The sequence below is a fragment of the Molothrus ater genome, chromosome 11 (assembly GCF_012460135.2).
Source record: "Molothrus ater isolate BHLD 08-10-18 breed brown headed cowbird chromosome 11, BPBGC_Mater_1.1, whole genome shotgun sequence".
NCBI classification, from domain to species: domain Eukaryota; kingdom Metazoa; phylum Chordata; class Aves; order Passeriformes; family Icteridae; genus Molothrus; species Molothrus ater.
The window spans coordinates 11,871,094-11,885,162 of NC_050488.2; the positions used below are offsets into that span (position 1 = coordinate 11,871,094).

General features: G+C 46.5%; 2 protein-coding genes across 4 annotated transcripts in view; both read left to right on the top strand.

Moving 5' to 3' along the window:
* The first annotated feature begins 16 nt into the window (after window positions 1–16).
* On the top strand, window positions 17–4,216 carry CCDC51 (coiled-coil domain containing 51). 2 transcript variants are annotated; one of them, XM_054516065.1, is made up of 5 exons: window positions 17–33; window positions 1,417–1,654; window positions 1,775–2,121; window positions 2,438–2,602; window positions 3,337–4,216. In XM_054516065.1, the coding sequence occupies exons 3-5, from the start codon at window positions 1,804–1,806 to the stop codon at window positions 4,111–4,113; spliced, it is 1,260 nt and encodes a 419-aa protein (XP_054372040.1). In that variant the 5' UTR covers window positions 17–33; window positions 1,417–1,654; window positions 1,775–1,803; the 3' UTR covers window positions 4,114–4,216. The 2 variants fall into 2 exon arrangements, with proteins under 2 accessions (XP_054372040.1, XP_036247124.1); XM_036391231.2 differs by lacking the exon at window positions 17–33 and having other exon boundaries at window positions 368–1,654.
* A 7,696-nt stretch (window positions 4,217–11,912) lies between these two features.
* The window catches only part of PLXNB1 (plexin B1), a 77,232-nt gene continuing 75,075 nt past the window's right edge, over window positions 11,913–14,069 (top strand). Inside the window, exon 1 of one of the 2 annotated variants that reach the window (XM_036390874.2) lies at window positions 11,913–11,942. The gene's annotated coding sequence lies outside the window, so the exon portion shown is untranslated. The remainder of the gene's footprint in view (window positions 11,943–14,069) is intronic. The other variant, XM_036390875.1, reaches the window with a different exon arrangement.

Here is a 14,069-nt window from a genome sequence, read left to right on the forward strand (position 1 = left end):
GCCGCCGCCGCTTCCGCCGCCGGGCCGGGGCAGGTACGGGGCGCGGCGGGGCCGGGCCGGGGCCGGGGCCGGCCGGGAGGAGGGGAGCGGCGGCGACTCGGCCGGGTCGGTGGAAGGGCCCCCGGGCAGGGACGGGGTCGGTGGTGCGGAGGAAGCCGGCGGCGGGATGCGGGGGCGCCGCGGCAGTGCCGGGTTGCGCTCGGCCCGGCGCGGGAGCGCTGCGGGAGCCGGGGAGCGGAGTCCCGCTGGCCACCGGCTCTGTGTGCGGCAGCTTTTGAGAGCGTGTTTGTCAGAGACGGCAGGCAGAGGAAATGCTTCTTGCGAGGGAGGCAAGAGAGAACCAGGCACGTAATGTCAGGTTAAGCTGTCACAACTTTCTTGTGTCCTCTAAGCTCAGGCTGAGATCACGTTCATCACAGTCTGTGACTGTCTGCATAGAAATTCTTCTTCAAATCTCAATTTTCTCCCTCTTTTTTTTCTATTCTCCAGTACCCTGAATATTAGGTTAAACTCTTCAGGAAGTAATGCAATTAAGAGAGGGGAATTTTGCACTCTGGAGCAGACAAAATTGAGCTGATGTTTGTTGTGGCCTGCAATGTAGAGTAGGTCTTCAACACTGCTGTTGACAGTAGATGTGTAAGTGATGCTGGCAGAAGAGAGAACTTCTTTCATTTCCATGTTCTTGTGGGTTTGATCTTACATGTTATGCATGTAAAACAACTGGTAAGATTTTCATAATGCCACTTGGAGTTATTATTAGTTGTTAGAACTAGTCAGCAGGGGAATGAACCTGTGGTGGTCAGAATTTTCCCGCTGTTTCAGTACTTTTTTGTGGAGATGCCTGCATTAACCACCTAAAATTAACAAGGAAATCTGTTTTAAATAAATTTTTAAACTATGCAGCAGCTATCAAGTGTTCTTGGTAATTCATGTTTTCATATTATATTAGTCAAAATCTAATATAGTCATACTCGAATTTCATATAAAACTGGACTGAAAAGTTCTCCAATTTCTAGCTTCTAGAATAATGTGCCTCAGTAGAATTCTAAGATCATATTTAAAATCAGTAGACAGTAAAACATAACTAGCAGCCTGCTTTTGCAGGGTAAGCAAGAATTTTAAGCTAATTTTAAAATGCAGCCCTGCGTGTTAGAATGCTGTATATTCGCTGCCTGAGATTTTTCTATTCTTGTGGTTGGTCCTGGTTTTTTATTTTGTAGGCAGTCTCATGGGAGTGCTTGTATTTGGTTCAGCACTTCTGGGTTTTCCCTCTGTCCTTTGTGTTTTTGTCTTTGCATCCTTCAGCACTTCCTGTATCTGTGCAATGTGAGATAAAGGGAATGATCGAGCCACACTTCTTTTTTTATCAAGATTTTGTCCCCTCTCTGCCTTTTTTCCTTTTCTGTTCTTTTGCAGAATTGTGAGTACCTGAGGCACAAACCACGTTGTGCAGTCACTGCTCTGCTGAAGCACTGAATTTCTGAATTTCTCTGAAGTTACTCCTGCTGTTACTGGATCTGCACATGATCGCTGCTCACGCCGTGGGTGAATTAGTTGTCAAGAAGCATGAAGCATGGTGGGAGTACTTCCTAACAGAAAATCAGGAATCTGTGGCACAATTGCACTTTGTTGAAAATTTTGGAAAGTTCTCTAGGTGAGCAGTGGTGTAAAAGTAGCAATGGTTTAGCCATTCTTGAATTCATTAGTTTTGACACACTTGTAGTTGAAGAGCTACGAATCAGCCATATTCAATAACTTCTTTTCTTCCTTGTAGCACTTTTATTTAGCAATTAAATTCAAGACATGGGGCCTATGAAATACAAATCAAGTGTGTCCTCAGTGTCCTGTGGTCTGCAGTATCACCATTCATTGATGAAGTGGAGTCCCAAAGTGAATTTACACGTGGTGAGGACTTACTGCCCATCGGCGCCCAAGAGGCCCGAAGCCAAGTCTGCAGTGGAAATGGCCATGGGGCTCCTTCATCGGATCACAGAATCTGGGACTGCTATGGGGAAAAACTCCCTCCAAAAAGTGTCTGCAACGTGCAGGAATTGGTGGGACAGATACGAAGAATTTGTTGGAATCAATGAAGTTCGAGAGGCTCAGGGAAAAGTGACAGAGGTAAAGATGGAGATAACGTGGAATTTTTAAAATGATGAATAGAGGTGTATGCAGCATAAACACTGTCTGAGGCAGAAAAGGTTATCCAAGGAGAATTATGTCTTTTTCTGCTTTGGCTGTCTGTGCAGATACTGTGAATGTGTTCTAGGCTATGCATGTAGTAAATAGAGCTTATCCTCTGAATTGAAATGGAGTAGTGTGTTTTATTTTGTTGGTGGTTTTTTTCCTCCCCCCCCCCAAAAAAAAATTATATATAATTAGCAATTTAGGTCTGTATGGTAGTAAGTCTCTAAAATAAATGCTCTTTCTCTCTCAGGCAGAAAATGTCTTTATGATAGCTCGAGGGATAGTACGAGAGGCTCGTGAAAATGTAGAAGCCCAACAGATTAAACTGAAGGAAATTCGGGATCGCTTAGACAGGGTCTCTCGGGATGACACCCAGTATTTAGAACTGGCTACTCTGGAACACAGGTTGCTGCAGGTAATTTGTTGGTACTTAAGCATTGGTGAATATGTTGAAAATTTGTGTGCTTTGTTTCCTTCACTAGTGATTGATTGTTTTTGTAGATGCAGTTCAGTTCTGAAGTGATCAAAGTTAATTTCTTAGGGTACTTGTTTTACTTAGTTGTTATCAATGGTTTGATCCCCTGTGCAAATTTTATATGTTAATGCTAAAGCAGAGTAGTAAATTTGGAGAATCAAACTGAAGATAATGAGCCTAGATAATTAATTGTTGTAGTGGTGACCTGTACATGAGTAGTTAAGAAAAAGCTGCCATTCGATGAATTAACTCTCCATGGGATGAGAGAAACTCTTTCTGGCTAATCCATGGAAATTCTCTCAGCTGCTTTCTGCTGGTGTCTGGAGAAGTTAGCAGGGGTGAAACAGTGAACATTATGGGGAGTGAAAGACCTTGCTCACTCATACCCATTTCCTATCATCATGTGGCAGATTCTCATGTACAGGACCTTCAGCTGTGATTCCTGATAACCTCTTCCATTTCTCAGACTTAGAATGATGCTTCATTGACTTAAGTAGGATTAATAAAGAAAATCTCACAGGCAAGGGAAAATTTCTGAAACTACTAATAGATGTTCCAAATTTCCATTCCTTCACCTGCACTGGAGTTTGGGGGCTGGCTTGGGGTTTTTCCTTTAGTATAGACTTTATAGCTTCATATTATACCTTCTCTTTTCATCACTCTATTTCTTGCAGGAAGAGAAGAGGTACCGAGCTGCATATTTAAATGCAGAAGAATCTGAGAGAGAAAAGTTCTCTCTCTTCTCTGCAGCTGTCAGGGAAAGCCACGAGAAGGAACGCACAAGAGCTGAAAAAACAAAGAACTGGTCTATTATTGGCTCTGTGCTGGGAGCTGTTATAGGTGTTCTTGGTTCCACCTATGTCAATCGAGTAAGGCTGCAAGAATTGAAAGTCTTGGTGCTTGAAGCACAAAAGGGCCCAGTAAATTTACAAGAAGCAATCAAAGAACAGGCCTCCAGCCATTACTTGCAGCAGAAAGATCTCAGTGATGTCATTGAAGACCTAAAAAATGTGCTGCAAACAACAGCATCGAAGGGAGGGAAAGAAGGGGCTTTGTTAACTAGAGAAACCAGGAATGACTCCATAAAAATAGATTCTCTTTTAATGCCCTTAAATGAGCAGCTAAACTACATTAAACAAGTCAGTTCATGTCTGGGGAGTTTACAACAGCAGTTTAACAGTCTGCAGGAAAGTATCACACAGGTGCTGTCTGAGCTGCACAGTGTCAAAGTTGCCATCCAGTCCCGACCTACAGAAAGAGTGATGCCAAGGCCTGCAGGGGAGGGCAAGGGCCAGGCTGCTGCTGTGAGAGATGTGATTCTGGAGCTGTGTGATACCGAGCGGAGACTGGAAACACAAATCAAGAGAAGTTCTATTTACAGCACTGCACTGACATGTGCTATGTTTGCCATTACTCTGCCTGTACTCTATATCATCCTGAAAGGGAACTGATCCCTAATTAATTGCCACAACTTAGTAGATTAATAAAGGTAAACTTGCACTCTAAGTACCTGGAGTACAAGTCCAAATAAAGCTGCTGTAGTGTTTTTCATTATGCCTTCTCCTGTATATTTGAAATACTTGAAAAGCCTTGCTGCGGGCTCCATGTCAAGTCTCTGTCACACTGTGCTTTTTAACAAGCAAAGGAAATGCCACAGCTTGATCTGTTCATTTCATTCACTCTGTCACTCTTACTGTCTAGTCTTGTGTATCAAAACAGCACCCAAAATGCCCCTCTCAGCCCCAAATTGCATCTACGAGGCCCAAAATGGCCCCTTCTGACCCTGAGTTGTACCCCGGCTTGCTCCCAGTGTCCCACATCACCCCACAATGATTCCAGTTGTTCCCATCAGACTCTAACTCACCCCAATGGTCCCCAGTTTGCATCCCCAGTGGCCCCAGTAGCCCAGGACAAGCCCTGCAGTGTAACCAGGTACATATCCTGGGTACCCTGACCCCCAGATCCCTGTACCCAGCCCCAAGCCACTCTGCAGCCCCCAGCCACCTCCCAGACCCCTTGAGATTCTGGGGTTCAGACATAGTTATTGCTGGGACAGACAGGTTTTGGGGCCTGACTCATGAACTGGTGTCCCTCCATCCCCACTGTCCCACTCTCCCCCAGGTGTGGGCACAAGGAGGAGTCTTCTTCAGTAGCACAGTGCCAGAACTGAGCTGAGGTGAGCCCCCCAAACCCTGCATCCCCTCAGAGCCATCACTGTTCCCCTCTCACCTCCCCCAGGACACCATGAAGTCCTATTACATCTTCACCACTCCACACTGTGGCCACTACTGGAGCAAGTGACATGAACCCAAAGATGGACATGACACAACTGATTAAATATACAGTGATTTTCACTCTGGAGCTGGATTTGTGATTTCCTGTTCCAATTACTCCTTTGCTCTGTCATTGATTTAAATGCCTCATGTATAATTCTCTGTATTTTGCTCTTTATTTCTTCATAGTTTTGCCATTAGTTCATTCAAAATCATTAGGAGTTATCTTAATAAACAGCTGGATGATGAATTTAAAATACATTGAAGCTACACATGGTAACCTTTTCTGAGGATGGTTTGTCATGAAGTGTCCAAAACATTTCTGAAGCTTCAGCTTTTGTTATTGATGACTACATGTCCCTTCAGGCAGGAAAAGAGGGAAAGGGTCCAGATACAGAGCTGTATTAAGTATGATGGTGTTTATTCTGACAATATAAGCCAATTATGCTTTCTCTGCAGCCTCCTTAACCCGTCATTCCCAAGGTATTTTGTGGTTTCAGCAATCATCTATGGAGCAATCACTTTCTTATCCTGCTCATATCTCATTGGGACTTTCTCCAGGTTTGTTGTTTTGTGGTTTTTTCTTAATCTTGTCCTGCCTGGCAATTGAAATGCTACTCTACAGCAGGTGCTTTTAAGCCAGTACATTAGCAGTGATAGACACAAACTACAAAATAATATTTGGAAAGAAGTGAAAGGTCCAGCTGCCTGTTTTTCCTGGAAGGATGAAAATTGGCTGACTGAGGCTAAACACTTGCCTGAACAGTTAAACATCAGTATCTGTGTGTGGCCTCACACAAGGTTTCTGGTATGGCTCAGATAAGAAATCATTTTCTCCCTGTGATGGCAGCAGACAGGCAAATCCAGTGTGGAACTCCTGCTTCACAAGCACTTCTGTGGGACCTCTGCAGACAAAGGAGCAGCGTGCTCACTTCATGTTGTAATGCTTCTGTGTGAGCAACTCCCCTGTCTGGTACACACTGCTGTGGTGGGACTTTCTCCTGCTCTAAGAGAGTTTGAAGTTTTGATTGCAAGCTCCTAAGACTGCAAGATCTTTGGGACAGGGATGTTAGTGGCACCACCTTCATTTGGTATCACTGAGTGCTAATGACATAACAAAGAAACAAAGTTAGGAATGATCTTTGATGATTCACTACCTGTAAGAGAAATGAAAGTGCAAAAGGTGGTTTTGGGAAGTGCCACTGCTGATTTATACATTGATTATTTAGAGTGTGAAGTGAGTAACAAATATTTGTCAGGGAAGCAGTTTTATCTGCTGGCTTCAGAGCTGAGATAAAAATTCCCATACACTTATCTGTATCAAGAAGTGTGCATACAGATCAATAGAATTTTTGAAATCTATAATATTTCGTTTTATCATTTCACAAATATTTTTACAGGTTATATTTCTTGTAGGAGCTTGACGAAAATCAAGCAACTGTGTAGTTAAAGGGGAAGGACTAGTACAATGGTTCTATTTGTAATTTGCCACACTAGTAACTGAAAATTTTGTTCTGGCTTGGAGTTTGGGGTATTTTTTTAGTTTAACTATATAAACTCGGCCCCCGTTACTATAACTGGCTGAATTTTTTATTTGACATCACTGAACATGTGGATTGTGTATATCAGCATGGTTTTTAAATGCTGAAGGTTAGGCAGCTAAACTTGAAAGTCAGGGAGCACTCACTGACTTGTGTTCAGTGGCATCAAAAACAAGCAGAGGTCTGAGGCCAAACTTGTGTACAATAAATGAGAATACAAAACTAAGGGCTGTTTATTGCTCTAAAGAAATCTGCTTTTTACCCATTTAAAGAGAGTATTATGATCATTTGTAGCTTTAACTCTATGTATAGTTACAGGAAGAAAAAGTCAGTCAAGGACTGTATGAACAGTCAATGAACAGTAGCATACAAATCTGTAATAAATGATTGTTTGAAATAACACCTGAAATTTGAGAAGAGCTGCAAGGTGTATGTATCAAGATGAAAATGACTGGTCATTTGTAGGAAGTTTTGAAGACTCAGGAACAGATCCTGTGTGCAGCTGGCAGAGCTCTGTGTTACAAGTAATTACCATAGCTCACTTAGTTCTGCTCTTCCTTGCTAAATCCTCCTATGTGAAGTGACAGCAGAATAATTTCAATTAGGGAAAAACCCTTGTAATTAACTGTGACTATATAATAATTAGGAGAGAAGATTTAAGTATTCCCTCAATCCTGGATTAATCATCACTCCATTGTGGCAATGATCTAAATGTGTATCTTGGCACTGCACTGTATGTGCACCCCAAAGCCAGAAGGTGTGGCTGCAGCAGTGGCAGCTGTACCTGAGCTGGCTGAAGGCAATATCCAGGAAGATGCTAAAACAGGGACTATATGTATAATCTGTTTAGTACTTTGTGCTAAACCTTTGTCATGGTAACACAGGCAGCAAATACAGGAGTTTGGACAAAACCAGCGCAGCTGTACAGAGGGTGTTTACCTGGGCACTCAGCTCAGTTCAGGTACATCTGTGATTTATACAAGCACATGACATCTCAGTGCATGTTTCCTGATGATTCAGCCAGGACTAAGTGAATACTTTGAATACTTTTTGCCTGTGCTCTTCAGGTCTATTCTAGCAAATCCCCCCCCCTAAAAAAAACCAAAACAAAACAAAAAAAACCCCACCAAAACCACACAAAAAAACCCCCAAAAAACAACAAAGGCAACTAAGGAAACCACACACACCAACCTGCATTCTGTTGTTCTGTTGCATACCTTTGGGTTATTAGAAGGGTTTATAATAGATAGCTGACTTTCCATTTCGGAATGAGGTCTCTCAGCAGATCCTTTCTTCAACGAATAATTTCTGCTTGCTAAGGCCTTTTGAGACTTGAATTCTTACTCTGTGAGCAAAGACCTCTCTAGGCAGGATGGTTCAGCCAGCCCTGGGCCCCAGTGCTCATCTGAGGGGGATGGTGGCTGCAAAATACAGGACTGGTGAGGCCAGAACTGACCTGGGTGCTGTGTTCAGGTCAGAGGAAGGCAGTGCTCTTTCAGATAAGTTCCTCTGTCTGGCAAGACACAGAAGCTGAGTTAGGAGAACCTGGTAAGAGCAACAGGAAGCCCTTTGATAGATATTAACTATAGAAAAATGGGTGGCGGTGGCCTGAGCTTGGCCCTTGCTAAGCTATTTTGGGTTCTTACTGCTCCTTGAGAAACCACCAGTAACTCAAAAGCAAACAGCTTGTGGCTATGGAAATAACTTTGAATGAGGTCACTGCAGACTTCTAACAGTAGGTGCATTCTGAAGAGTTGCCCGTCCTTCCACTCATGAGAGAACTAGAAAATGTTGCTTAAGAACACAGGACAAAAGCAGTTAGATGTTGTGCAACAATCAGGATATGTATATATATATATTTATTTATTTATTTATTTATTTATTTATTACTACTTGGTTTTTGAATGTTCCAACATTCTAGGATCCTGGTCGGAAGTTGCAGGTGCTCCTGTTGATTTCTTTGTATCTGTTTGTTTGGAAAAGACAGTTCCTTTCACAACATACCTCCTAAAAACAAATACTTCCCTCTTTGTGGAGCATAGGAGTGGTAGAGATGTCCTGTTTACCTCAGAAAAAGGTTAGAGATTTGCTGTAGGAATGAGGTTTGTGAGCTAGGAAAAGGCAGACAATGCTGGATTTGTCCACATTATATTTAGAACTGTATTTTATTGCCAGATTTTAGCTAGGAAGTTACATTCATGACCTCACTCATAAAGCAAAGAGAAGTGAGATTTCTGGTGCTCGGCAGCTGGATAATCTGAGAAGGTCTGTGCTTAAACACAGCAGCAGAGCTCCAAGATAAAGGGATTGCCACGAGCGTCCCAAGCTTGTTTTGCTGTGTTCTGCAGGGAGAAAGGCAAACCTATGCAAATAGGTCTGTGCTCAGTCTCTTGCTCTACCCCTGAGGTTCTGGGGTGTTGGCTATTTTTTACTCAAAATCAGATCCTTAAACATCAACAGACTGTTGCCAGCAGATCTGTAGGTGCCCAAATGGCCAAAACAAATACCTTAATGCTGTTTCTGAATATTTTGACAACTGAAAGCTTGGAAGGAATGGAGTCAGATATGAAGTAGGGCAGATGTAGTTAACCTTCAGCTGGTCCCTGAATTACTGCTCTAAATACACTTTATTCCCAGAAGCTATAGACAGTATTCACATATCCCTTGTGACTTCCTTAACTTGTCTCATCCCCTACTTGGAGGCGAGGAAGAGTAAGAAGGAAATCAAAAGGAGCATAAGCAGCTGCTTGCCTTGTGATTATCATAATAGTTATGTAAGAAACTTAGCTAACCTGCTTAGAACCAGACATTAACAAGAGTTTTTACAGAAAAGCATCCTTTAGGGATTTAAATATACTAAAAACAACACAACAAAACAAACCTTCTGAACAAATGGAAATCAAAAATTGTTTTCATTTGTTCCTCAAAATGTTTGTTCTTTGTGTGACACCATTTTCAGCTGTATAATGTTTGAGAATTAGCTTTTTCTCTAGGGTTGATTGGTTTGTTTGGTTTTTTTTTAAGAACTGCAAAATTTTTGTGCAGACTGATAAAAACTCTTCCCAGGAGGGGGAATGGTTAATCCCACAGTGAATTTACAACACCCTTGTCACTCAGAAGGGCTGTAAGAGGGGTGGGAGAGGGGCACTGTAGCATCCCTAAAGTGCACAGAAGCTCTTCTTGCCCTGCTCCTGCTCCCTGCACCAACCCTGCCATGGGACAGAAGGAAAAGCCTCTCCTTTCAAATGTGCTCTCATAGGGGTTTTTGCTGCTTTTTAAGTGAAGCTTGCAGATGTTTTTTACCAGACAGAAGGGGCTGCAGGTTGGGACTGGCTCTGGAGGAAAGGCACAAAGAGGATTAATGTTTTGAGTCGGGAATGGGTTAGAGTAAAGGAAAGTTAGGGGATTTTTTTTTTTAATGCTCTTAGTCACCAAAACTGGATTTTGGCAGATGCAATTTGAGTGCAGTTAAAGTGTGTCTGATTAGTGAGATGATAATTCAGCGAGCTCTAAGCTAAAGAGGGATCAGTGAGTGGGGTGTGGTAATAGGATGGCTTTTTCTGTGTTGGGAGAAGAACAAGTAAGGGATCATTTCCTCATGGAGCCCTCATGGGCTCTGCACACAGCAGCCTCCAAGGACTCCAGCATAACGAAGGGCCAAGGAGCAAAGGTCCAGAGAGGCAGCCAGCAGTTACCTCTGAAATAATCCTTCCTTTGGGAGACCATGGTCATGCTGCCAGGTCCTCGGGACTGTTCAGCATCGCTAAGCTTTCAGACATATTTTTTCCTTCATAAAATTTGGGGGCTGGGATTAAGAGAGACTGATGTACTGTAACAAAGACAGTAGATGTTTAATGACACTTCTGAACGTGGGATTTGTACTAACTATGTCCCTCAGAAATGTCAGAAATGAACGTGGGAGGAAAGCCCAATTCAGACTTTCAGAGCAGCATTATGCCTTCAATGGAGATCTGTAGCTTCATCTGTAGCCAAAAAGGAGAAGTGATGGGCACCCCAGCATAAGGCAAATTCTGTACTTTGCACAACCCAGGCCAGTGCACTCTTCCTCAGTTTGCTTTTACCTACAGTTCCTGAATCACTTCTTCCCATCCTCAGAGATGTTTTCTTTCCTGCACACAGAATTTGTGGCTGGGTGCTTGAGGCATAACTCCATCTTTTTTCTGGGGTTGCCAAACATCTGGCAGTCAGCTCAGCAGGCAAATGACCAGTACTTACAGCCAGTCACTGCATGTATAGCAAGTCAGTTGTTAGACTAACTGTATATTCACTGATCAACAACACAGCAGAGCACAGCACATCTGGGGAACACAGAAGTTACAGTGTGAGAGAGAAAAATGGGAGCATTAATTCTGTCCCTCTGTAGAACTGTCACTGACAGAACTTACCCCTAATTCAGAGAGAGGATTTTATGCAGTCAGTTCTCAGTGGCAAGAAATGCTTTTGTCTCTTACACAGAGCACCAGCCTCCGCTCTGCCCATAACTGGAGCTTCCAGCTTCACAGGAATAAAAATCACAAAACCAGCAGTCAGTTTATATCACACATATCACTTCAGGCGCTTCTGCTTTATGGTGCTTTTGTCTCCACCGACTTCCAGCTAGAATGGTATGTCCTTCGCTGTTTTGCAACTAGAGATAACTATGCTTTTGTCACATTCTTCAATCTCGCTCGTGTGCTGGTTCCCACATAGGCTGCAAGCTGGAGCTGGGCTGTGCCTAAGCCTGCCCTGTGCTGTGTGTGTAGGGGGGACAAGCTGGGTTCGCTGTCAGGTTCTGCTCCCTGTGCCCCGTGCCCGCTGCACTCCCCACTCCCCCGCACCTCTCACCGGCGGGGAGAGCCGAGCACAAAGGCTGGTCGAGCCTGACTGCAAAGTTACATTGCTACAAACGCAGAGAGGAGATAAACGCTGCGATTTCTTCCAAAATACACAGCTTTAAGCCCAGCTCTCATCAGCGGCGCCGCGGACCCCTCTGGCGCAGCGCTGTGCGCTCGGACCGGCCGGCAGCCGCCGCTCGTTTTGGCGGCAACGTGCAGAACACTCTCGCTGCCTGGGCCTCGCTCGGTGCAGGTGGAGCTCGCCGTGCCCAGCGGCAGAAGCCCTTGGCTGGCCGTGCTCACCAGCAGGAGCCCTCGGCCGCCGCCGGCCCCCGGGATGGGGATCCCGGGCACGGCCCGGGGTGCGGAGGGGCCGCTGGCCACGCCCCCTCCCTGCTCCAGCCAATGGGATCTCGCCGCCGGCCTCGTGCCGGAGGGGGGCAGCCGGATCCTGCGGGGCGGGGCCGCTCTGGGGGCGGGGCCTCGAGGGGAGAGGACGGCTGCTATTGGAGGAGCGCGGCCGGGGGGCGGAGCAGCCGGCGGGGAGAGGGGCGGGGCGGGCGCTCCGCGGCTCCGTGCGGGCAGCGCTCGGCGGCGGCGGCGGGAGCGGAGTGGGGCGGCCGCCCGGCAGGTGAGGGGCGGTGGGCACCGGGGCCGCGGGGAGGGGAGCGCGGGCTGCTGCCGCCGCCGCGCCCGGCCCGGGGCGGGGAAGCGCTGCCGGGGGTCAGCGGCCGGCGGCAGGTGCCGCCCGGGGGCCGCGCTTTGTCTGCGCGTGGGGGGATGGGCGCGGCCCCTCCGGAGCGGCGGCGCCTCCCGGGCGGGGCGAGGGGCTCCGGTGGGCCGGGAAACCCCCGCTCCGAGCCGCCCCCGCGGCTGGCTCTGCGGGGAGCAGGGCGGGGGTCCCCGCGGCTCCGCGCCCCGGAGCAGCAGCAGGAGCGGGCGGCGGGGCTGGCGAGCCCCTCCGGCGGCGGTAGCGCTACCGGGAGCGGGGAGCGGTGGGACCGGGCGAGCCCCCCGAGACCAGGGCACGGCTCGGTGGGAGGCGGCGGCGCGGCGAGGGTCGGGCTGCCCGTGCGGCCGCGCTGGAGGAGCTGCCCGGCCCTGGCCCCGCTCCGCGGAGCGCCCTGACCGGGCAGCTCCTGCTGCCTGGAGATCTCGTTCTCCACCTTGAGCACATTCCTTTTGAAAGAGTTTGCAGCAAGTGTTTGGGCCCCTCTGAGCAGGTGTGTTTTGTGTTCCAGGAGTTGCAATTTGAGATCTTTATTTTCTTAAATCTAAACTTTCTGTGGCTGCTGCTTTATCTCAGGGCAGCAGTCTGGAACAGGAGTAGTCCTAGGAGAGTATCTGGAGTGCTGCTCTGGTTACAAAGAGGAAGGGGCTTACAACCCTGAGTGTTGTAAAACAGCGGGGTCAGTATTTTACTTAAACAAGTGCTCTATTCTGTGTGAGGCTGAATGTGATCTGCTCATTTGTGACCTCACTTTTTGAACAGGGATCACAGAAGTGTTCTGCCTTGTGTATGAAATGCAGAAATCGATGACTTTTATTAATGATGTGTCTGTGTGACGTCAGGGGGCTAAGCCAGTGATGGAAGCATTCACCCTGATTCAGGGGGAGGCTGATGCACTGCGATGTTGTGCTACGTGGTTTTGCATTGTAATGGGGAAATTGGTGTTTCCCCTTGCTACAAATGGGGCATGGAATTTCACAGGTTTTAATAGGGTCACTTTGAGAGGCCAGCAATGCCTAGCAGAATCACAGGAGAAGAAAGCAAACAAGTTAGGGATTGAGAAGAATCTGGCAGGGAAGGTGACTTGTAGGCAGTTTGGTGCTGAGCAGACTATTTCTATGCACATCCACACCTGTGTGCAACTTAACTGGAATCTGCAAGCCAGGGACTTGCCCTGAACTGAGATTTGGCCAGAAAGCATTTACTATAGCGTGGTCATATATGGAATTTTCGCCTTAAGTTTCTTCCTAACATGTGAAAAGAGTTAGGTTAGTAATACGATTAACAATATTTAATAAGATTAAAATCACCAGCATAACTCTTGAGAAAGGTGGGTGCAGACTGTCAGCAGTTGACACTTTAAATCTCTACTTTCTCCCATGTGAGTGCTGTAAAGAGTTCAGGCTCCAAGACTCTGCTTGCTTTTCAGAACAGAGAAATTCTGCCCTCGCCTGCTGACAGCTCAGGTATTGCCTTACCTTTCATGTCCACCAACAGCATCATATTCCCAGCGGGGCCACGGGATGTTCCCATATAAGGGCAGAGGGAATGGCTGACAGAGGCTGTAATGAGTGTGCAGAGCTGTTCCCTTCAGTGCCAGTCTTTGTGTGAAGCGCGGTTGTTGCTGGAGTGTTGCTGCTGCTGGCACGCCTGGGCTTTCCTGGCAATGCCAGCAGAGCCTGCAAGGACTAAACCAGCCTGAAAAGTATCTGTTGCCGCCGAAGGTGGCCCCGTGAGCCTGGAGAGAGGCTGCCTGCCAAATTAAGCAGTGCCAGTTGTATGTTGGGTGTGCTCTGAAGGAAAAAGCACCCACCCAGGTTGCTTGTGTGGGGTGTGTGCTATCCAGCACTGTCCAACAGAAGACAAAAGTAATGGCACTTTCTGTCTTCCACTGTTGCTGTTTGCTTTCTGGAGTGTTCCTGTAGCCAGCAGTGATGGGTACAGGGAAGCATGGTATCTTTTTCGGTGTAAATTTCAGTGTCAGCTGGAGAGGGAAAGCAACAGACAAGGACAACTTCAGAAGAAGAT